Source organism: Leucoraja erinacea, chromosome 2 (genome assembly GCF_028641065.1).
Source record: "Leucoraja erinacea ecotype New England chromosome 2, Leri_hhj_1, whole genome shotgun sequence".
Lineage (NCBI taxonomy): Eukaryota > Metazoa > Chordata > Chondrichthyes > Rajiformes > Rajidae > Leucoraja > Leucoraja erinaceus.
Genome location: NC_073378.1, coordinates 119,675,009 through 119,697,428, shown reverse-complemented (window position 1 = coordinate 119,697,428; position 22,420 = coordinate 119,675,009). Strand labels below are relative to the sequence as shown.

The 22,420-nt window shown below is 42.3% G+C and overlaps 1 protein-coding gene across 5 annotated transcripts in view; it reads left to right on the top strand.

The window, feature by feature from the left end:
- LOC129714836 (disco-interacting protein 2 homolog C) overlaps window positions 1-22,420 on the top strand; it is a 540,592-nt gene that overhangs the window by 438,942 nt on the left and 79,230 nt on the right. For all 5 annotated transcript variants that reach the window (XM_055664689.1, XM_055664698.1, XM_055664678.1 and 2 more), the window contains 7 exons: window positions 1,702-1,816; window positions 4,455-4,656; window positions 5,011-5,120; window positions 8,277-8,357; window positions 11,264-11,387; window positions 11,656-11,777; window positions 19,186-19,297. In XM_055664689.1, coding sequence (XP_055520664.1) covers window positions 1,702-1,816; window positions 4,455-4,656; window positions 5,011-5,120; window positions 8,277-8,357; window positions 11,264-11,387; window positions 11,656-11,777; window positions 19,186-19,297 — 866 coding nt within the window. The remainder of the gene's footprint in view (window positions 1-1,701; window positions 1,817-4,454; window positions 4,657-5,010; window positions 5,121-8,276; window positions 8,358-11,263; window positions 11,388-11,655; window positions 11,778-19,185; window positions 19,298-22,420) is intronic.

The following is a 22,420-nucleotide window of genomic DNA, read 5'->3' as shown; positions in this document are numbered from 1 at the left end:
ACCGAGTGTTTGCTGGTTTGGTTCTTACAGTCATACTGTGCTGAAACAGGCCCTTTGGCCCAACTTGTCCATGCTAACCAAGATGCCCCATATACATTAGTCCCACCTGCTCATATTTGTCCCATACACCTATGAACCTTTCCAATCCATTGGAAATTAGGGGATATGGAGCATCTCGTCCTTCCAAGATTGTGGTGCCCAGAACTGCATACCATACTGCAAATGCGGCCTAACCAATGATTTGTACATCTGTCACATGATGTCCCAACTCCTATAGACAAAGCCGCAGCCTTATACCTTCTTCATGTCTGCCCACCTGTAAATGTGTGAAGAATAGTAAAGGACCCAGTACTGATCCCTGTGGTACACCACTACGCCACTAATTAGCACAAAGGACCAGTAATTCATCCAATCTGAAAAGCACAAATCCACCACTACTCTGTCACTAACTCAATGGTGTCTCTGATTTGCCATGGATCCCATGTATTCCAACTTTCAGGATTGTCCTACCATGCGGCACCTTGCAATAGCCTATGTAGACAACATCCACCTGATCAATCCTCTGTCTCCTCTTCAAAACACCTCAATCAATTTGATCAAAACTTTGCTTCAAAGCTTTGGCTTTATCGTGATAGAACAAAAAACACTGTGTGATAAAATTGAATATATTATAATTCTAAATTAATGTTTATTTGATCTTTTAATCATTATATCCATGTTATTCAGGAAATGGATATCAAATCTTTTAGGCATTTATTAAACTTTTATTATTAACTGAAAAGGTTCAAAAATATATATGTTACAGCATGGAAACAGGTCCTTTGGCCCAGCTTGCCCACACCCACAACTTGTCCCATCTACACGAGTCACATTTTAGTTACGTATATAAAAATTCCCTAAGAAACTAAGTTACAGAGAAAGGCTGAACAAGTTAGGTCTTTATTCTTTGGAGCGCAGAAGGTTAAGGGGGGACTTGATAGAGGTCTTTAAAATGATGAGAGGGATAGACAGAGTTGACGTGGAAAAGCTTTTCCCACTGAGAGTAGGGAAGATTCAAACAAGAGGACATGACTTGAGAATGAAGGGACTGAAGTTTAGGGGTAACATGAGGGGGAACTTCTTTACTCAGAGAGTGGTAGCTGTGTGGAATGAGCTTCCAGTGAAGGTGGTGGAGGCAGGTTCGTTTTTATCATTTAAAAATAAATTGGATAGTTATATGGACGGGAAGGGAATGGAAGGTTATGGTCTGAGCACAGGTATATGGGACTAGGGGAGAATATGTGTTCAGCACGGACTAGAAGGGTCGAGATGGCCTGTTTCCGTGCTGTAATAGTTATTTGGTTATATGGAAAGGAAATTGCAGTCATATTAGCCTATGATAAAAACGATCATTATAAATAGCTTGGAAGTAATTTATTACTATAGATGTCAGTACTGCTTGGAACAGGCTTTATGGTGGTACATTAAGCCTTGTGAAAAGCCATAATTGCTCGTTGATTCATACGAGTTAAATTATGGTCAATTAAATGAAGAGATGAATTATGACCAGAAATGAAGGAATTATCACAGTTTAAGGTTGGACTAATAATACAAAATGAATTAGAAGTGATTTTTTTAAATTAAATAACTGTTGTTGGATTACACATTGTAATCTTTCAGTACTGGTCATTTAATTTGATTCTGATCTTTGTCTGTTAACAGAATAGCTGTGTTTTCTATAACTGTTTTGCATGACGAGAGGATCATAATCATTGCTGAACAGAGACCAGATTCTACTGAGGAGGATAGCTTTCAATGGATGAGTAGAGTCCTTCAGGTAAAGATCATCGCCAAAATTGTTTTTGATTGAAGTTCAGCAAACACATTGCTGACATTTAATAGCCTCTGGTAAAGGGAGAACGATAATTGTAAATAAATGTGAAATGATTCATGGTGTATCATGGGTATATGGTGGGACATTAAGCCTCGTGAAAGGCCAAATGAGAATCCATTCATTGAGTTGGAGATCATGCATCTGTTCAAAAATACTCCTTTAATACTCGTTGAACTCACAGTTTAAGAATAAGGGGTAGGCCATTTAGGACTGAGATGAGAAAAAAACTTCTTCATCCACAGATTCTGTGATGGAGAAGTTGGAGATTCACAGATGGAATTCTCTGCCACAGAAGAGAGTGGAGGCCAATTCACTGGATGTTTTCAAGAGAGAGAGAGTTAAACTTAGTTCTTAGGGCTAACGGAATCAAGGGATATGGGGAGAAAGCAGGAACGGGTTACTGATTTTGGAAGATCAGCCATGATCATATTGAATGGCGGTGCTGACTCGAAGCGCCAAATGGCCTACTCCTACACCTATTTTCTATGTTTCTATGTTTGTCAATGTGTCCAGTGGTCATTTCTGTGAATGAGATGGTGGGAAATTGGATCAGAGCAGGATTGGACTTGCTTTTGATGGCCCCATCAATACATTGTCCAATGAGACCCAGTAATCAGATGCATGACTTGCAATTGGGCTTTTAGTAAAGCTGCACCTGCAAAGGAAATGCACATGGAATTACACACCAGCATGATTCACGGCTTTCGGATCAGGAGAGATAAAGGGGGGAAAAATGCAAGTAATGTTTTCACATAAATGTTTCCTTTGTTGCAGTTATATTTTTTGCCAATGTTGCTCATCTGTTGGATCTTGTTGAGTGGTATCCTTTCAAATTATGCTGGCGAGACTTAGACATTGTTGCTCATCGGGCATTTACTTCACTTGCTTTGACTTCGAAAGGATATTTTCCCCTTGCACTTGTTCTGTCAAGTGTTTAATTTACAACAAGTTCATCTTTTTTTTTTGTTATGGATGTCATTTTTTATTTCATTAACCTGGATTGGCCAGTGGTTATCTTGGAAACCAGGACTTCTTCAAATATATTGATCACATTTCCAATATTGACCACCATTCCTGAGATTTACAACTATAGTGTCATCCAAATGCCATAGTGTTCTTTGTGGCTGGTTGAGAAACCGAGGTGTGGTTTGCACAATCTTTGCAATGGGATACTTCAATCCTAACTTTAAGATTGCAAACTTTAATGAAAGAAATGCTCATGTGTAAATAAACCATGATAGCAACAATGATAGCAATCAATTTATATGAAAGTAAATCAAACATGCTCTCCTCGTCACCCTTCATCAGCATAGATTTCATTCAAGTAGGAGGAAGGAACTGCAGATGCTGGTTTACATAGAAGCATAGAAACATAGAAACATAGAAATTAGGTGCAGGAGTAGGCCATTTGGCCCTTCGAGCCGGCACCGCCATTCAATATGATCATGGCTGATCATCCAAGTCAGTATCCCGTACCTGCCTTCTCTCCATACCCCCTGATCCCCTTAGCCACAAGGGCCACATCTAACTCCCTCTTAAATATAGCCAATGAACTGGCCTCAACTACCCTCTGTGGCAGAGAGTTCCAGAGATTCACCACTCTCTGTGTGAAAAAAGTTCTTCTCATCTCGGTTTTAAAGGATTTCCCCCTTATCCTTAAGCTGTGACCCCTTGTCCTGGACTTCCCCAACATCGGGAACAATCTTCCTGCATCTAGCCTGTCCAACCCCTTAAGAATTTTGTAAGTTTCTATAAGATCCCCTCTCAATCTCCTAAATTCTAGAGAGTATAAACCAAGTCTATCCAGTCTTTCTTCATAAGACAGTCCTGACATCCCAGGAATCAGTCTGGTGAACCGTCTCTGCACTCCCTCTATGGCAATAATGTCCTTCCTCAGATTTGGAGACCAAAAACTGCACGCAATACTCCAGGTGTGGTCTCACCAAGACCCTGTACAACTGCAGTAGAACCTCCCTGCTCCTATACTCAAATCCTTTTGCAATGAAAGCTAACATACCATTCGAAGTATATTTACACCGAAGAAAGACACAGAATGCTGGAGTAACTCAACGGGACAGGCAGCATATGTGGAGAGAAGGAATAGGTGATGTTTTGGGGCGAGATCCTTCTTCTGATAGAGATACAGCGTGGAAACAGGCCCTTCGACCTAACGAACCACACCGGCCAGCGATCTCCGCACATTGACACTACCTTACATACACTAGGGACAATTTTACATTTATACCAAGCCGATTAACCTACAAACCTGTACGTCTTTGGAGTGTGGGAGGAAACCAAAGATCTCGGAGAAAACCCATGCAGGTCGCGGGGAGAACGTACAAACTCCGTACAGACAAGCACCCGTAGGCGGGATCGAACGCGGGTCTCTGACGCTTCTCTCCAGAGATGCTGCCTGTCCTTCCAAGTTACTCCAGCATTGTGTGTCTTATTTTCATTAAATTATGTTGGTAATGCTGATAATATACTTTAATATTTGAACATGCGTGACTCAGCAATAAGGACAATGATTGACGAGAGTGCATGTGTATTGGGACTTATTTTAACAATTATTTTTTTAAAGGCAATCGATGGTATCCATCAAGTAGGGGTTTACTGCTTGGCCCTGGTACCAGCTAATACTCTTCCAAAAACTCCTCTGGGTGGCATACACCTCTCTGAAACCAAACAGTGCTTTTTAGAAGGTTCTCTCCATCCTTGCAATGTGTTAATGTGTCCACACACTTGCGTAATAAATCTGCCCAAACCAAGGCAGAAACAACCAGGTAATCTTCTTTGCTTTCATAAGCTCAGTGTAAAATTATATGCTATGACAAATATTTGAAGGGATAATTAATATACTTGAAGGGATTCCTCTGTAACATAGGGTAGAATATCCTTTCTTTCCTTTTAATACAGTTTTGTATTTGAGTGTGCAAAATACATTGTAATGGGAATGCTTCAATTAAAATAAATAAAATATTGTTAGGAGGTGCAATTCTTACCATGATTGTGCGCTAGATATTTTGACAAAGTATGCCACCTATAAAGTATTGGTGTTAAGGATGCAGATACAGCTAATCCTTTGATGGTTACTTTTTGCTGAAATGATTTGCCTGCAATATTTACGTTCACTGCAGAGATCGGCCCTGCTTCCGTAATGGTGGGAAATCTGGTATCAGGAAAGAGAATCGCCCAGGCCAGTGGAAGGGATCTAGGGCAGATTGAAGATAACGACCAAGGTAGAAAGGTGAGTCAGACTGAATTTTGACAGATCTATGTCCTGTGGAAAGGTCACACAAGGAACTGCAGATGCGGAAATCTTAGAGCAAAACACAAAGTTCTGGAGGGGCAGGCAGCATTTGGGGAGGAATGGGTTGGCAACGTTTCTGGTCGGGACCCTTCGTCGTACGCCCATACCCTCCACAGATGCTGACTGACCCGCTGATATCCTCCAGCCTTTGACTTCAATTTACACAAAAATGAAAGTGATATTGGATTATTATTGTCATGTGTACTGAGATGCAGTGAAAGATTGCATGCAGTCCAGGCAAATTGACAACATTACATATTTTAACATTGATGAAACTTTCAGGCCTGCCGTAGGTCAGTGTTGTGGGAATGTGCGGTGGGGTGAGGTGATTGGGGATGATGGTTTTATGTGGGGTTGGATGGTGATGAGTAGATGGTAGGGTTAAGGGCTTGGTGGGTGTTGGCAGTAGGTGCTGTGCTGTGCTGGCTAGAGAAGTGATGTCGGTCGGAATAGGACAAGCTGCATCACTCTCTTCCAGTATTAGAGTCAAGAGTGTTTTGCTGTCTTATGTCCCAAAATGGAACAATGATATTCTTATTTGCAGCAGCACAACGGGTATGTAAACACAATACACAGTAGATACCATCATAAACAACAAGAAGTGCAATAAACTTAAAAAAAAAACACAATATAGTGCAAAATGAGATAATGATAGAGACATAGAAACATAGAAATTAGGTGCAGGAGTAGGCCATTCGGTCCTTCGAGCCTGCACCACCATTCAATATGATCATGGCTGATCACAGCTATTCAGTCTTAGAAATAGCCAGTGTTTAAGAAGGAACTGCAGGTGCAGGTACTGGAAAATCGAAGGTACACAAAAAATGCTGGAGAAACTCAGCGGGTGCAGCAGCATCTATGGAGCGAAGGAAATAGGCAACGTTTCGGGCCGAAACATTGCCTATTTCCTTCGCTCCATAGATGCTACTGCACCCGCTGAGTTTCTCCAGCATTTTTGTGCACCTTAGAAATCACCAGTACTGGCACTCGGGATGTTGCACTAGACTTCACTGAATAAAGTTCATCAGCCAACGTTTAGCAATTCCAGTCAATTTAGAAAAATACTTTAAATTGCATTTGACATTTCTAATAATTAACATGTTTGGCCTTAATGTCCAAGAATGTTTTTAAAATCAAACTAATTTTTTACCGTATATATATTTTTTCCTCGTTAAAAAACATTTAAATAAATATGAATTGCAATATTATGATTATACCGACAAAATAAACACATATTCAAATTTGAAATGTGTTAATACTGAAATTATAATGAATTACTTGTCCAGAGGGTAGGGAGCAACATGATGCATGTGGACAATTGTACAGGATGCAAAGGAAGAGACATGTATGACTCTGTACAGTACAGAGGATGTAAAGGAATTGAATCTGAATCTGAATCTGTATGACAAATGGGTTGAAGGGAATGACTTGCTTAATTAGATTGCAGGGTGAAAAGATGTTTCCTGTCCAATTCTTGTCTTTGATTTTCATTACGAAGCTGTACTCTCTGCTCTTTAAGTTTTCTTTTCTTTTTCTTGATTCTGCTCACTCAAGTCGGCCAAAACGATATTGCTAAACACTGTTCCTTGTGCCTTCTCTCAATTCTGCCACTCAGAGGTTCATTTCTACTAGATTATAATCTCCATTTGTGGTCCGTTGCTGGTGGGTTTCAAGGAGGTACATTAGAATGGCCAAAACAAAGCTAACTGACCATTGTAATGGATGAATTTCCCACAGCTGTCTATGCGACTGCTAGCTGGTCATGTATTTATTTTTTAAGCTTGAGTCCCTTTATAGATTGCAGTAATAGAGCTGATCTGTACCAGCCATTTCACGTCTAAAGTCGACTCAAGACCAGAATCCAGAGACTAACTAATGTTGTGTGGAGCTCTGATACATTGTGCTTCTTACTTTACCTTCTCTGGCATTTGCTATTGGCGTGCTGAATCTTCAGGTACATCTGTTTAAAATAGTCTCACACCAGTATTTCTCATGAGGTTGCAACTATTACGATGTTGACTTTTTTGTCTACAAGATGATTGTAAAGCACATTCCCATTTGCTAGATTAGATTTAAAGAGGAGATGGACCATCAGAGCTTGTGACCTCTATCTGTACAAAGTTTTTCTTTTTCTTTTTTTTAATTAAATTAGAAGTAAGTACAATACAGTGGTACAAAAATGATGTTAACATATTACATTATCTGTACAACTTCCTTTTTTTTCCTTTTTTTTCCCCCATGGGTATTTATAAATTAGATCAATGAATCAAGTTGGATTTCAACACCAAGCTTAGCATCTTGTTACCATATAACCATATAACAATTACAGCACGGAAACAGGCCATCTCGGCCCTACAAGTCCGTGCCGAACAACTTTTTTCCCTTAGTCCCACCTGCCTGCACTCATACCATAACCCTCCATTCCCTTCTCATCCATATGCCTATCCAATTTATTTTTAAATGATAACAATGAACCTGCCGACACCACTTCCACTGGAAGCTCATTCCACACCGCTACCACTCTCTGAGTAAAGAAGTTCCCCCTCATGTTACCCCTAAACTTCTGTCCCTTAATTCTGAAGTCATGTCCTCTTGTTTGAATCTTCCCTATTCTCAAAGGGAAAAGCTTGTCCACATCAACTCTGTCTATCCCTCTCATCATTTTAAAGACCTCTATCAAGCCCCCCCTTAACCTTCTGCGCTCCAGAGAATAAAGACCTATCCATATCCATAACCTCACAGTGTTCTCATAGACCCGCTGCCTCAGAGCGCAAGAGACCCAGGTTCAATCCTGGCCTCGGGTGCTGTCTGTAGGGGGTTTGTGCCTTCTCCCTGCAACCGCGTGGGTTTCCTCCAGGTGCTCTGGTCTCCACCCTCATCCCAAAAGACTGCGGGTTTGCAGATTAATTGGCCATAGTAAATTGGGGATTTCTTGCAAAAGTCGGATAACATGGAACTAGTGTGAACTGGCGATCGGTCCTTGGTGTGGACGCAGTGGACCGAAGGGCCAGTTTCCGTGCTGTATCTGTAAACTAAACTAAACTAAAAGTCTGCTTTTTTTAAAAACCTGTTATTGCTATGTTCTTGTTTTAGTTTATGTTTCTGGCTGAAGTTCTTCAATGGCGTGCACAAACTACTCCTGACCATGTGCTTTTCACACTACTGAATTCTAGGGTAAGTTTTGCATTGTCAGTGGAATAAAGCAACTTATCTCTCTCCCAATGAACTCTGGTCACAGCTTGAAGAGACCACTGATGGCAAAGAAAATAAACAAAAATACTTTATTTCTTTTGTGGACAATTGAAAAGCGGAGATAAAACGTTAAACATGGCTAAGCTGCCGGGTGTATTGTGGACAGTCTTGGTCCACGTGCTATTAAATGGCCATGAACTCACTTGAGAAATTACAAAACAAATATAAATGGAGCGGAGAGGTAATTTTTGCCTGCAAAGTTTGGACAAACTAGTGGGTGGTAGAGTTGCTGCCTTGCAGCGCAGGAGACTTGGGTTCAAGTCAAGTCAAGTCAAGTTTATTCGTCACATACACAAACGAGATGTGCAGTGAAATGAAAAGTGGCAATGCTCGCGGACTTTGTGCAAAAAGACAAACAAACAAACAACCAAACAAACTACAAACAGAATGGAACAGAATCACTTATTCTTTTACATATTAAATATTGTGGGCAGAAGGAAAAAAGGAAAAAAACAGCAATTTAAAAAAACAGCAGTAGAGTGGTCCAGTAAAAGTTAGTCCCTGGTGAAATAGGAGTTTACAGCCCTAATGGCCTCTGGGAAGAAACTCCTTCTCAACCTCTCCGGTTCGAACCGGGTGCTGTCTGTACGGAGTTTGTACGTTCTCCCTGTGTGCATGGGTTTTCCCCGGGTGCTCCAGTTTCTTCCCACACTTCCCAAAGACATGCAGGTTTGCAAGTTAATTGGCTTCCGTAAATTGTAGATTGTCCCCAGTGTGTAGGATAGTGCAAGTGATCGCTGTTCAGCACGGACTCGGTGGGCCGAAGGGCCGAAGGGCCTCTTCCCATACTGTTTGTCTAAAGTAAAAGTCTGAAGTCTAATGGTTGACCAAGCTTTTCAGGACATGAATGGTTGTGATTTAGAGAAGAAATTTAAAAATGGGATAAAACCAGAACTAGAGGCCAATAATAATAATTATTATAATAATAAATTTTATTTATGGGCGCCTTTCAAGAGTCTCAAGGACACCTTACAAAAATTTAGCAAGTAGAGGAAAAACATGTAAGGGGAATGAAATAAATAGTAGAGACATGACTAGTACACAAATTAAAGACAAAATTCAATTCAAAACACAATATGAGGCAATTCATGCACAGATGAAAAGGGAGGGGGACCTGGGGCTATGGATAGGCAGAGGTGAAGAGGTGGGTCTTGAGATGGGACTGGAAGATGGTGAGGGACACGGAATTGCGGATCAGTTGGGGGAGGGAGTTCCAGAGCCTGGGAACTGCCCTGGAGAAGGCTCTGTCCCCAAAACTGCGGAGGTTGGACTTGTGGATGGAGAGGAGACCGGCTGATGTGGATCTGAGGGACCGTGAGGGTTGGTAGAGGGAGAGGAGGTCAGTGAGATATGGGGGGGCCAGATGGTGGAGGGCTTTGTAGGTGAGGACCAGGATCCGGTGGGAGATGGGAAGCCAGTGAAGTTGTTTGAGGACTGGAGTGATGTGATGCCAGGATTTGGTGTGGGTGATGAGTCGGGCGGCTGCGTTCTGGACCAGTTGGAGTCGGTTGATGTAGGTGGAGCTGATGCCAAGGAGAAGTGAGTTGCAGTAGTCCAGTCAGGAGGAGATGAAGGCCTGGACGAGTCTTTCAGCAGCGGGAGGTGTGAGAGAGGGTCTGATTTTGGCGATGTTGCGGAGATGGAAGAAGGAGGTTTATATATAATATATAATATATAATAATATAAGATGGAAGAACAATCCAGGAAGAGAATTCTTGACCAAGAGCTTGCGGAACTCACTCTAGTAAGGCATTGAAGTGAAAAGTGCAGGTATATATGGGGATGATGGAGGTGGACATGAGGGAGAAAGCAATAGGTGAAAAGGTTTCTGACAGAAAATATTAATTCCAACATCTTTGGCTATTTCTATACATATAATGTATAGGGATGTCACACATTTGTTAAAAATCAAGCCTGTAATTTATCCCAGCATAAAACAAACTTTAATTTGACACCTAATTCACTTTCATATCTTCAGTATTAAAAAAGTTATGGTAATTTTCATACTCGGAAATTAGCATCTTGTTCCCTATTGTTTTTTCATTAACTTAACACAAAAGCTGTGTTTGAGGCAAGGGCCGTTTTACACAGACATACATACAGATGCATACAGTTCAACATGCGGCGGCCACAATCGGCTCTGTATGTACAGTGAAAGTTTTTAGTCAGATATTTAGTATGAAAATATTGATCATTGATAGACAATTACACAAAATACGGACAATGATCATGTTGCTGATATCGGGGCCTAATTGGCTTATTTCGCATCATCATATTAAAATGAAATTACACCAAAAACTAGATAAGATGTTCAATAAACATCCTACATACCTTTTGTTTTGTCCTGCATTTGCGATCCGTGATTTTGAATGCGTTGAAGTTGAGCCCGACTTTCAAATCCAGCAATTCAATGGACCAGCAATGTCGTGTTGAAAAAAAAAACACGAACGGGATGACAGAACGAGATTTCCTCTACGTCATAAGCTTGTCGTACGAGGAAATCCCTCCCTAACAACCAATAAAAAACCTGCATTTTCCTCGCCCCCACAGCCTCTCGAGTCGCATGCGCAGCAGTTTGCAGGTCTATAGCGCCACTGATGGCAGGGATTGTAACAACACTATAATGTAGCCATGATCTTTACTTGAGTATACAAAAGGGAAGTAGAAACTGATTGATGAACACATTTTCAAAAGTTAATATCCAATGTGGATCCCGATACTGGGTGCGAATGCCGTTCCTAATTCTCGAACCTTCCAAAATTTCCATTAAGGATCATTGAATCGTGAATGAAGTAATCACAATTCACCTCTTATATTTTGTTGATCAGGGAACAATAGCCAATTCTTTAACATGCCTTCAGCTGCATAAACGAGCAGAGAAAATAGCAGTAATGCTGATGGAGAGAGGACACCTACAGGATGGAGATCACGTGGCTTTGGTTTATCCACCAGGTAGAGAGAGACTATATATTTTGCCTTTAATGCATCCTTCCGCTCTTCAGCCTGCCTTGTGAATGTGGTAAATGTGGTAAAAATCTACTGTCTGATTTAATGGAAGTGTATATTTTGACCAGCTGAGCGTCATTAATTTAAACATTTTTTAAAATGGTTTAGGTGGCTTTTAGAGACAACCTTACAACTAGTCTATGCTGCGCTAACATGGCGTTTTATAATTTAAAATGCAGATACTGAGGTGAAAAATATTTTGTCCCTCATGCAGGAATAGACTTAATTGCGGCATTTTATGGATGCCTGTATGCAGGTTGTGTGCCAATAACTGTTCGACCTCCACATCCACAGAATATTGCTACCACGTTACCCACAGTGAAGATGATAGTAGAGGTAGGTGCAGGTTTTACTTTCTGGGACGTATTTTCACTCAATTCTTCCTCCTATAATTATTCCTGCCAATTTAGTGCTGACTCAGGTGACAGATACTCCATGCGTTATCATGCAATCACAAGGAATGTATCAGCTGTGGGAATCTTACCTAGAACACAAAGTGCTAGAGTAATTCAGCAGGCCAGGCAGCATCTCTGGAGGACATGGATAGGCAACATCTCGAGTCGGGGCCCTTCTTCAGACTGATTGTGGTGGGGGAAGAGTAAGATTTTAAAAATGGGGAGAGGGTGAGCAAGACAAGGACTGCCAAATGATAGGTAGATGCAGGTAAGGGATTTTTTTTCCCTGATTGGTAGATGGGTGGGGTGGACAAAGATGAAAAGGAGCCAAAAGGATGATAAAAGAGAACTGAAGGAGAAAAAGAGACAATAGGATGCTGATAAGCAGAGAAGGAGTGAAATGTAAATCCAGAGGGAAGGAGAAGGGGCTGGGAGTGGGAGGATAGGATAGTGGGAGAATTAATGTGCAATGGGATCAGGAAAGAGAGAGGGGGGGGGGGGGGGGGGGGGGGGGGGGGGGGGGTAAATGTGTGACGTGTAACCTAAACTTGGAGAATTCACTGTTCAATGTTTTATCAAACTGCATTTAAGATGAAATATTATGATAATTTCTTATTCAGTAAAATTGAATGCAAGATTTTTTTCTGGAGTCCTTATTAATGCTAATCAAGCTTGACTGGCGAATTAGCTTCAGCGGTAAATGTTCTTGTTTTGAATGGTTCTGATATACACTGCGACTATTATTAACGTACGTGCAGTTAGAGATGGCAGAATTGTTTGTGAGAACTAACTGGGATACTCGTATAAATTGCCACTGCGAGAAGTGCTTGAGAGGCATGCTTGGAGATAGATAGAAACTAGCACCTTCCAAATCACTAACTTATTCATCATTATTCATCCAAATCACTGGATCCATGTTTCAGCATTAGGTTTATTAATGTCCACCAGGGTAAAGATGCAATGCCTTGGTCAACTTCTATTAACTTTGCTGCTTTCTCCACAGATGCTTCCAACCAGCCTAACATTTCCAGCATTTTTTGTTTTTATTTCCATCATCGGCAATTTTATTTTTTTGCTTTTAGTAATTTTATTGGTTGTTTTGCCTGCGTGCCTTTCACTATGCTTACATTCTCGAATAATTCCCTGCACTTTATTTGCCTTTTTGTTTGTGCCGCACTCTTTTGGGATGCGTTGCAAGATGCTGCAGCTTATTATTTGACCCCAGAATAGAAGCAACACATTATTTACTGTCAGTTAGGAATGAACCTTGTAATGTGAATATAGAGTTGCCCAGAACACGGAATCTCTACCCTGAAGTGTTATTAATGTACCTGTCGTGATTATTTTTTATTTTCTGGGCTTTGTTCACAAATGATGAGATTTATTGAAATCTGTTTCATTTTTCCAACAAGACAATTTGATCTTGTGCCTTTGGCTTGCCAATGTAGCACCATAACCTTTAAGTGACCACAAATGCTCACATACATTTACCTACCAACTGTCTTTAAGTTTGTGAATACTGATGGTGAAATATTTACAAAACAAAACTACAGTCACCATTAACAAGCTCCAGGCTTGAGGCAAATGTTCTGTCGGTAGCTGGAAGCTCGTGGATCTGTTTGCCTGTTCAAAATACACATACTGGTGACCCAACGGAAGACAATTTTAATTACTGATAAATGGATCCAGTGATTTGAATGAATAATGATGATCACGGTTTGTTCAGTGTTTGGAAGTGTTGTTACTGGAAATCTGCTTAATCGACCATGGCGATATATATAATTTGCAAAAAAAATCTCATTATTTATCTCTGACCTTCAGATTATGAGGTTATATTCATTCTTGTCCGTCAAACCCTCTGCTTTATTTTTGAACGGAGCCTCAGACAGTGCAATATCCTTCCTTTGCTTCAAGGCTCCGCTCTATGGTTCATTAATTCTACAGCAATGCCATTAATGAAAGCCGTGTCTTTCATGCTCCTTTCTAATGTAAAGGAGGGCATGCTGCTGCTTCTGGTGAAGTGGAGAATTAACCTGGGAAGCTGTCCTCGAAAGGTTTTCGAGCTAAGCACTGGCTCCACAGCGTGTGTGCTGTCTGCTGCCATTATTTAAGCAAATAATTCCAATTATATTGCACCTCCCATTACATTGAGATATCCCCAAGGACGCTGCAGCCATTAGAGCACCCACACTGTGGAGTCACTGTCATACTACAGGAAGCATGCAGGCCAATTTGTGAACAGCAGGTGGGACCAAGAGTGTGCAGTTAACCTCATGAGTCCTCTCCACCATTTTAATGAGGTTGGACCTGACTCCATGTTATACATCTTCTTCTCGCACCCCTTCATACCCAATGGTGTTGCACTAACATCTCCTCCATGTGGCCACTTGTCAAACTTAGTTCAATCATCTCCCAGAGAGACCTGCCGAGACAATTTGCAAGGTAGACACAAAATGCAGGAGTGACTCAGTGGGCCAGGCAGCATCTCTGGAGAGAAGGAATGGGCGACGTTTCGGGTCGAGGCCCTTGAGACATTTTTCCATACTGTGTAAACTGAACTAAAGAGATGTTGGGTGATAAATAAATACCCGCCATAGCCACCAAACATTTTAACTCGCCTTCCCATTTCCACACTGACCTTTCTGGCCTGGGCCTCCTCTTGGTTCTTGGTTTCTTGGTCCTCCAAAATATTCCAAATGGAATTTAAACTGGAGGTGGTGAAGGGAGGGCTTAAGCCAGAAAGGGTTATTGGGAAGAAAGAGCTACTTTAAATTTAGTTGCATCTGGTTGGGTAACTATAGTCCTCCAATGTCAGAGTGAGGCCACACACAAATTGGAGAAACAGCACCTCATATTTCACTTGGGCAGCTTACAATCCAGCATTATTTACATTGATTTCTCTCATTTCAAGTAATTCATGCATTCCCTCCCTCCTCCCCACCTCTCCCCCCTCCCCACCTGTCATCCTACTAGTTCCACTGTTTTCCCCCATGTAACCCTTTTGTTAACACATCCCCCCCAGATAACAATAGGTCATTATGGACTCCACCGTTCCTGAGGTCATCTGTTACCAGCCCTGATTTGTTCTGGCCTTCACTCACCCCCCCCCCCACACCTCTACCTCTCAGTCTGAAGAAGGGTCACCTTTTCCTTTTCTGCAGAGACGCTGCCTGACCCGCTGAGTTACTCTCGCATGTTTGTGTTTATCTTCAGTATAAACCAGCATCTGCAGCCCTTCCTATGCAATATCTGCCAATTCTGCCCGGCTATTTTTCAAAATAACAGTCGGTGGTGCAACTGATAGAGCGGCTGCCTCACAGTGTCAGCCCAGCTTTTATTATCAAGTCTGTTGAGTAGAATTCAAATCCCGAACCTTCGGGGGTGCTTTTTAATGATCTATTACTAACAGAGCAATCTTTCACTTAATGCAACGCACCACATTCGGCAATATCATAATCTTGAGACGTCAACTTCATCAGTTTGCTTGGGGAAAGCTGTTTTGCAGTCAGTTTGAGTTCCAGGCCCATAAATATAAAGCAGCAGGTGGTTTTCTGTTGCTGATTCCCCAGCTTCTGGATTGTGGATCTGGACCCCCCCCCTCCCCACATCAGGGGGCTTTGAAACAATCGTGTTCGCACAAGGTTCCATTTCCTTGCTTTGTCTGTTGTGATGTTAATGAAATGGATTTCACAGCATGGGTGTTCATTCACACAGCAGGTGAGCTGAATCAGCCGAGAAGGGGTGGGATGTGTGTGTTTTTTCCCCCTCAAAATACAGCTTCTAACTGGCAGATCCAGAATACAGAGTGTTTCCATTGCTTTAACACTGGCAAAGCTGAATCCTTTGTTAAAGTTTGTACTGTGGAATTAAGATGACAATATGCTTTGTCGATTATGAGACAGCAATATTTTAACTTTTTTTACATAAAGTAGCACGACCTTGAAGTCGTATTTGCAAGGAATAATGTGTAAAGAAATTTTAAATTATTAGTTACATGTTTTGTTATTTCAAAAATCTATTTGATAATTAATTGTGCATCAAAATCTGGGTGTGGCATTATACTACTTTAAATAATTAGGTCATGCAGTATGCGTTTTTATATAAAGCTTGTTCTTCACAGCACGCAACAAAAAAACTCCAGGATACCTGGAAGATCAGTTCAGGAATGGATTCTAAATAGTCATAGGGATTGTCAGCACAGAAACAGGATCCTCAGCCCAACATATCCATGCCAATATCATGGCCCATCTACACTAATCTGATTTGCCCACATTAGAATAGTATCCTTCTATGCTTTGCCTGTTCAAGTGTCTATCTATATGCCTTTTCAAATGTAGTGATTGTATTTGATTCCACCTCCTCCTCTGGCAGTGCGTTCCAAATATCCACCTCTTTCTGAGTTTTTAAAAAAAACATACCCCTCAGTTCTTCCTCTCACCATAAACCTATGCCCTCTTGTTTTTGATACCCCTAACATGGAAAAAACAAGGACTATCTACCCTATCTATGCTTCTCCTGATCTCAGAACTTCCATCAAGTAACACCTCAACCACCATTCAATGGATAACAATCCCAGCTTGTCTAATCTCTCCCATTAACTAGTCTTCCAATGGAGTGGACAGGTGACGTTTTGGGTCAGGCCCCAATGTTATCAATTTCTGTCTCTCATGTGAGCAATAGATAAAATCATGAGAGGAATAGATCGGGTGGATACAGAGTCTCTTATCCACAGCACCGGAGACCCTGGTTCGATCCTGACTACGGGTGCTGTCTGTACGTAGTTTGTACGTTCTCCCCGTGACCGCGTGGGTTTTCTCCGAGAACTTCGATTTCCTCCCACAATCCAAAGACGTTCAGGTTTGTAGGTTAATTGGCTTGGTGCATGTGTAAATTGTCCCTAGTGTGTGCAGGATAGGGTTAAAGTGCGGGGATCGCTGGTCGGCACGGACTCAGTGGGGCGAAGGGGCTGTTTCATTGCAGTATCTCTAAAACTAAAGTAGGGCAATCGAGAACCAGAGGACATAGTTTTAAGGTGAGGGGGGAAAAAAATTAATAGGAACATGAGGGGTATCCTTTTCACACAAAGAGTGGTGAGTGTATGGAGCGAGCTGCTGGAGGAGGTAGTTGAGACGGCACTATTGTAAAGTTTAAGAAACATTTAGACAGGTAAATGGAATGGTCAGGTTTAGATATGGGCCAAATGCAGGCAGGTGGGACAAGTGTAGCTGGGACATGTTGGCCAGTGTGGGCAAGTTGGGCAGTCGGGCCTATTTCCATGCTGTATGACTCTATTACTCTACGCCTATGCCCTGTAACCTACTCTCTTTCTTATGCCTGTTAGCTCCACCCTGATTCTTCCACCATGCATCAATTTCAGGTTTAATTCACAATGGCCACTGAACACACCAGCATGTCTTTTGGATGTGCAAGGAATCCGAGCTACCCAATTGTCACAAACTGCACGGTGAGGCGTGATGGTCAGGGACAAATCCGAATGGCCGGAACTGTGTTGCAGCAGCACTACCTGCTGCACCATGCCGCACGATGCAACACAGTTACTGCCGAACCTTTGAATTAATTGGGGTTTGGTATTGACTGTGTAATGATTCAGAATGGATTATATAAAGCATCAATTAAATTTCCCTCCACTCTCATGTATATTGATGAGAAAACTTAAATAAACATCAAAATACTCCCTCAGCTTTGGGTGGGCAGTTTTGCCATCACAATGCATTAGTCCAGGGTGGAAGCTTGTTTAATGAATTTACCGGAGACAGATTGCTTGGGATTATGTTTCAGCCGTTTCATCACTTTTGTTTACACACAGGCTAAAGAAGAAATGACTCATTCTTAGATTAATCATTGAAATGAAAAATATTTGCGTGGTGTGAGTTCTTAAAATCCTTTGAACTCTTTAAAAATAGAGGCACCCTGCCCCTGAAGCCCCATCTTTTACAGTATGATTTTGACTGATCTGATACTGGCCTAAACTCTGCTTTCCTTCCTATTTCTTATAAGCCTTACTTCTTCTATAGTCCAAAAATCTATTATTATCTCAACTTTGAGTGTGCTCATGTTGCTGCGTCCACAGCTGTCTGGGGTCAAAATTCCAATGGCTGCAACTCTTTGAGAGAAGTCCGCATTAACCAACCTGACCTCCCGGTGGCTCAGCACTTCAACTCCCCCTCCCCATTCCGAGTCAGACCTCTCTGTCCTGGGCCTCCTCCATGGCCTGAGTGAGCACCACCGGAAATTGGAGGAGCAGCACCTCATATTCCGCTTGGGCAGTCTGCACCCTAGCGGCATAAACATTGAATTCTCCAATTTCCGGTAGCCCTTGCTGTCTCCTCCCCTTCTCAGCTCTCCCTCAGCCCTCGGGCTCCTCCTCTTCCTTTCTCCTTTCTTCTCCCTGCCCCCCCACCCTACATCAGTCTGAAGAAGGGATTTGGCCCAAAACGTTGCCTATTTCCTTCGCTCCGTAGATGCTGCTGCACCCGCTGAGTTTCTCCAGCACTTTTGTCTACCTTCAATTTTCCAGCATCTGCAGTTCCTTCTTAAACAAATTTCTCCTCATCCCTGTTTTAAGTGCAAGAACATCTTATTCAAAGCTATGGGGACTCCAGTCTCAGAATAACTAGTAGGCTATTTAATATAGCGTCATGCCACATGGAAACACTCCCCTCAGCCCAGTTCATCCATGCCAACCAAGTTGCCCCTCTTGGCTCGACCCAGTTGGCTGCATTTGCTTCCTTTAACACTAAATCTTTCCTGTGCAGTTAAATTAAATCATGTTAATTTAGGGCGGGTCGGCAGCGCAACTGACCGAGCGGCTGTCTCACAGTGTCAGACCCGGGTTCCATCCAGACCTCGACTGCTATCTATGTGGAGTGTGTGTGGATATATCTATGTGGAGTTTGTTCCTCTGTGTCTTTGACCCCAGGTTCCAGATTCTCTTGTGGAGAGAAAAAACATCTTCCCTGTATCTTTTCTCCCCTCAAAACCCTGTACATTCGATAGGAATGTTCTCTTGTTCTTCTGTACCTTTGCCGGCCTCTTAGGGCTTGTCGGCTAATTGGCCTCTGCAAAATTGTGTAGGGAGAATGGGTGAGAAAGTGGGGTAACATGGAAATGTTTAGAATGGATGAGGCACGGTCAGTGTCGATTCGATGGGCCTGTTTCTATGCTGTAACCCTAATCTAAAGCAAGCAAAATTAATTTGTTGTAACAATGAAAGGTATTATTTTTGGATACAAATCTTCTTTGCATGTCAAAGCACCCTCAATGAACCGCATTGCTTGTGCTTGATATTCTCTCTACGTTGCTTACTAAACAGAGTCATTGTTTTACAGGTCAGTCGGTCAGCATGCATTATGACATCCCAATTCATTGTAAAACTCCTAAGGTCGAGAGAAGCTGGGGCTGCTGTTGATGTAAGAACGTGGCCTCCTGTTTTAGACACAGGTAGGAAATGGGACTTCAGAAACTAAGTGCAAAGGGGAGAAATGCACTGTTCCATGTTTAGTAGGTCACTTTCAACTGGTTTTTATCAGCTTTGATCTTGGAAACTCTAATTAATGTTGCATAGGCATTCAGTGATGCATGCCAACACTTCTAGGTAAATGCAGAGTATCAGAAAAAGCTGTTTTACCTGGCGATCATTTCGAGTTTTCATTTTAATGGTTTGACATGCAAAAATGGAAAAAAAAAAGTTTGTATAGTTTGTTTTTTGGAGCAGAGTTTAAATTGTAATTAAACAAGGGACTTGGTTAATGAATCCTCATCTTACTTCGAACGTACCTTTTCATTAAATATGTAGGAGATAGACACAAAAAGCTGGAGTAACTCAGCGGGACAGGCTGAGTTAAAATATATATAATTTAATTTTCATTAAATATATATGGCTATGAATTCAGTGTATGAAGATTTATCATCAATTGTGTTCAATGTTCAAGGTATTTATGACGTCTTCGGATCTCTGATGGCAATTTAGAACAGTGTAAAGAAGGTTTATTCAGTGGTGCTGCTACTAGAACTGCTGCCTCCCAGTTTTAGTGGCCCAAATTCAGTCCAGTGCCATCTGTGTGGAGTTTGCACGGTCTCTCTGTGCTTCTCTGAAGTACTCCAGTTTTCTCCCATATCCCAAAGATGTGTTAGTCGATCAATTGGTCACTTGGAATCAACCGCAGTACAGAGAGGCGGCAGGAGATCAGGTGACGGTGATGGGATTGTGGGAACAATAACAAAGATTGGGGAATGCGATTGATGGGAATTCTCCTAGGATTGCCATAGATTCAATGGGCCAAATGGCCTTCATCTAAATGGTAAGGAAATAGAATTTCAGCCCATCCCCAAGGTTGAAAAGTAAGAAACCAACATTAAGCTGAACGCAGAACCAGTAATAGAGATGCGAGGAACTGCAGATGCTGTTTTACACAAAAAAAATGCACAAAGTGCTGGAGTAGCTCAGTGGGTCAGGCAGCATCTCTGAAAGACGTGGGATAAGTGACACCCATGGACTTGAGATGCTGCCTGACCCATTGAGTTACTCCAGCGCTTTGTGTGTGAGTTTTCCAGAGACGGCGCTGAGTGGTGGAGCCAGAGTTCTAAATGTTGGCATGAATCGTGCTGACTGACATCAGGATGTTGCGAAGGGAACGACCGGCCGGCGATTGGCGGCGTGGGCTTCAGCGCATCGAAGACCAGTGGCAGGCATGGGCAGCAGAGCAAGGCTGACACAGGCGGATAGTGAGATGCCCCCTCTCACTCCCTCCGTTCACTCTGCTGCTGGACACACAACTGAACACCACTGTGTTGAGGAGGGAGATTTCACCAAGGATGGGGGTCCCATGGCTCCATTTATTCTAATAACGGTGGCACAGCGATAGTGATGCTGACTTACAGAGCCAGAGACCTGGGTTCGATCCTGACCTTGGCGGCCTGTCTACACAGTGAGTGTACATTCTCTCTGTGACCACATGGCTTTTCTCCAGGTCCCCCCATTTCCTCCCACACTCCAAAGACGTGCAGGTTTGTAGGTTATTTGGCTCCGTCCGGTAAAGATTGTAAATTGTCCCTTGAATGTAGGATAGTGCTAGGCTGAGGGGTGATCGCTGTTCGGCGTGGACTCGGTGGCCGAAGGGACAGTTTCCACTCTTTATCTCTAAACCAAACTAAACTAAATAGGTTTCCTGTTCTGTGGAAATGGTAGGTGGTTTGGGTTACTTAACCTTCATGTTTTCATAATTGTTAGTGTTTTAAGATGTTTATAATCAGTACAATGTGTTTTTGTAAATGTCCATATGAGTCATGCCAAAAGCCAATAGAATTACCAGGAGCAAGGCCCGAACAGGCACTGCCCGAGCTATGGCTCAGAGCCCAGTCAACCATGGACTGCCTCTTGGATGAGAAGTGTTCTGTCCATTGTATTTGGGAATCTGGGAAGGAAACTCAAAGGAGCAGGCTGGTTCCTGGATAGTATGGATTGAGACACGTTTTAATTATTCCATAGTTTGCTCATCATGTTTATTATACACGTGCCCTTGTGCCTCCACAAGGTAGAGGTACCCCAGTGCAAAGCACCTTGCAGGTACGAACTGTGGGTGATATTGCAGATTGTGTAGAGAGTTGTCAGAAATTACAGCAGGATCTTGATAATTAGGGCATGTGGGCTGAGGAATGGTTGATGGAATTGAATACAGAACAAAGTGGGGCGTTGCATTTTTGGAAGTCTAACATGGGTAGGACCTACACAATAGATCGTAGGGCTCTGGGGAGTGTTGTAGAGCAGATGGATCTAGGAGTGTATGGGGCATGGTTTCTTGAAAGTGGCATCACAGGTCAAAGCATCTTTTGGCACATTGGTCTTTATTGGTCAGAGTATTTAGTTTAGAAGTTGGGAGGCCATGTTACTTCCCAATTTCTAAACTCAATACTCCGATCAGTGGTGAGGCCACGTGTTTTGTGTTCAGTTTTGGTCTCCATGTAATAGGAAAGATGTTGTCAAGCTTGAAAGGATTCGGAGAAGATTTACCAGGATGTTGCCAGGACTCAAGGGATTGAGCTATAGGGAGAGGTTGCGCAGGCTAGGGTTTTACTCCTTGGAGTGCAGGAGGATGAGGGGTGATCTTATAGAAGTGTACAAAATCATGCAAGGAATAGATTGGATAAAAGCAGAGTCTTTTGCCCACAGTAGCAGAATTGAGAACCAGAGGACATAGGTTTAAGGTGAAGGGGGGAAAGATTTAATAGGAACATGAAGGGTAACTTGTTTTACACAAAGAATGGTGTAAAATGGTATATGAAACTAGCTGCCAGAGGAGGTATTGCAAGGTTTAAAAAACATTTAGACAGGTACATGGATAGGATAGGTTTAGAGGGATATGGGGCAAACGCAGGCAGGTGGGACTAATGTTGATGGGGCATATTGGTCGGTGTGGGCAAGTTGGGCTGATTGGTCTGTTTCCACATTGTGTGACTATGACTCAAATGTATGGTGGTTTGTACAAGACCAGCCAGGTTGGTTGATCTAGTAAGTGATTTCCCTGTGCAGAGTAAATAGAGTGAGTTGGAACTAAAGATGTGGAG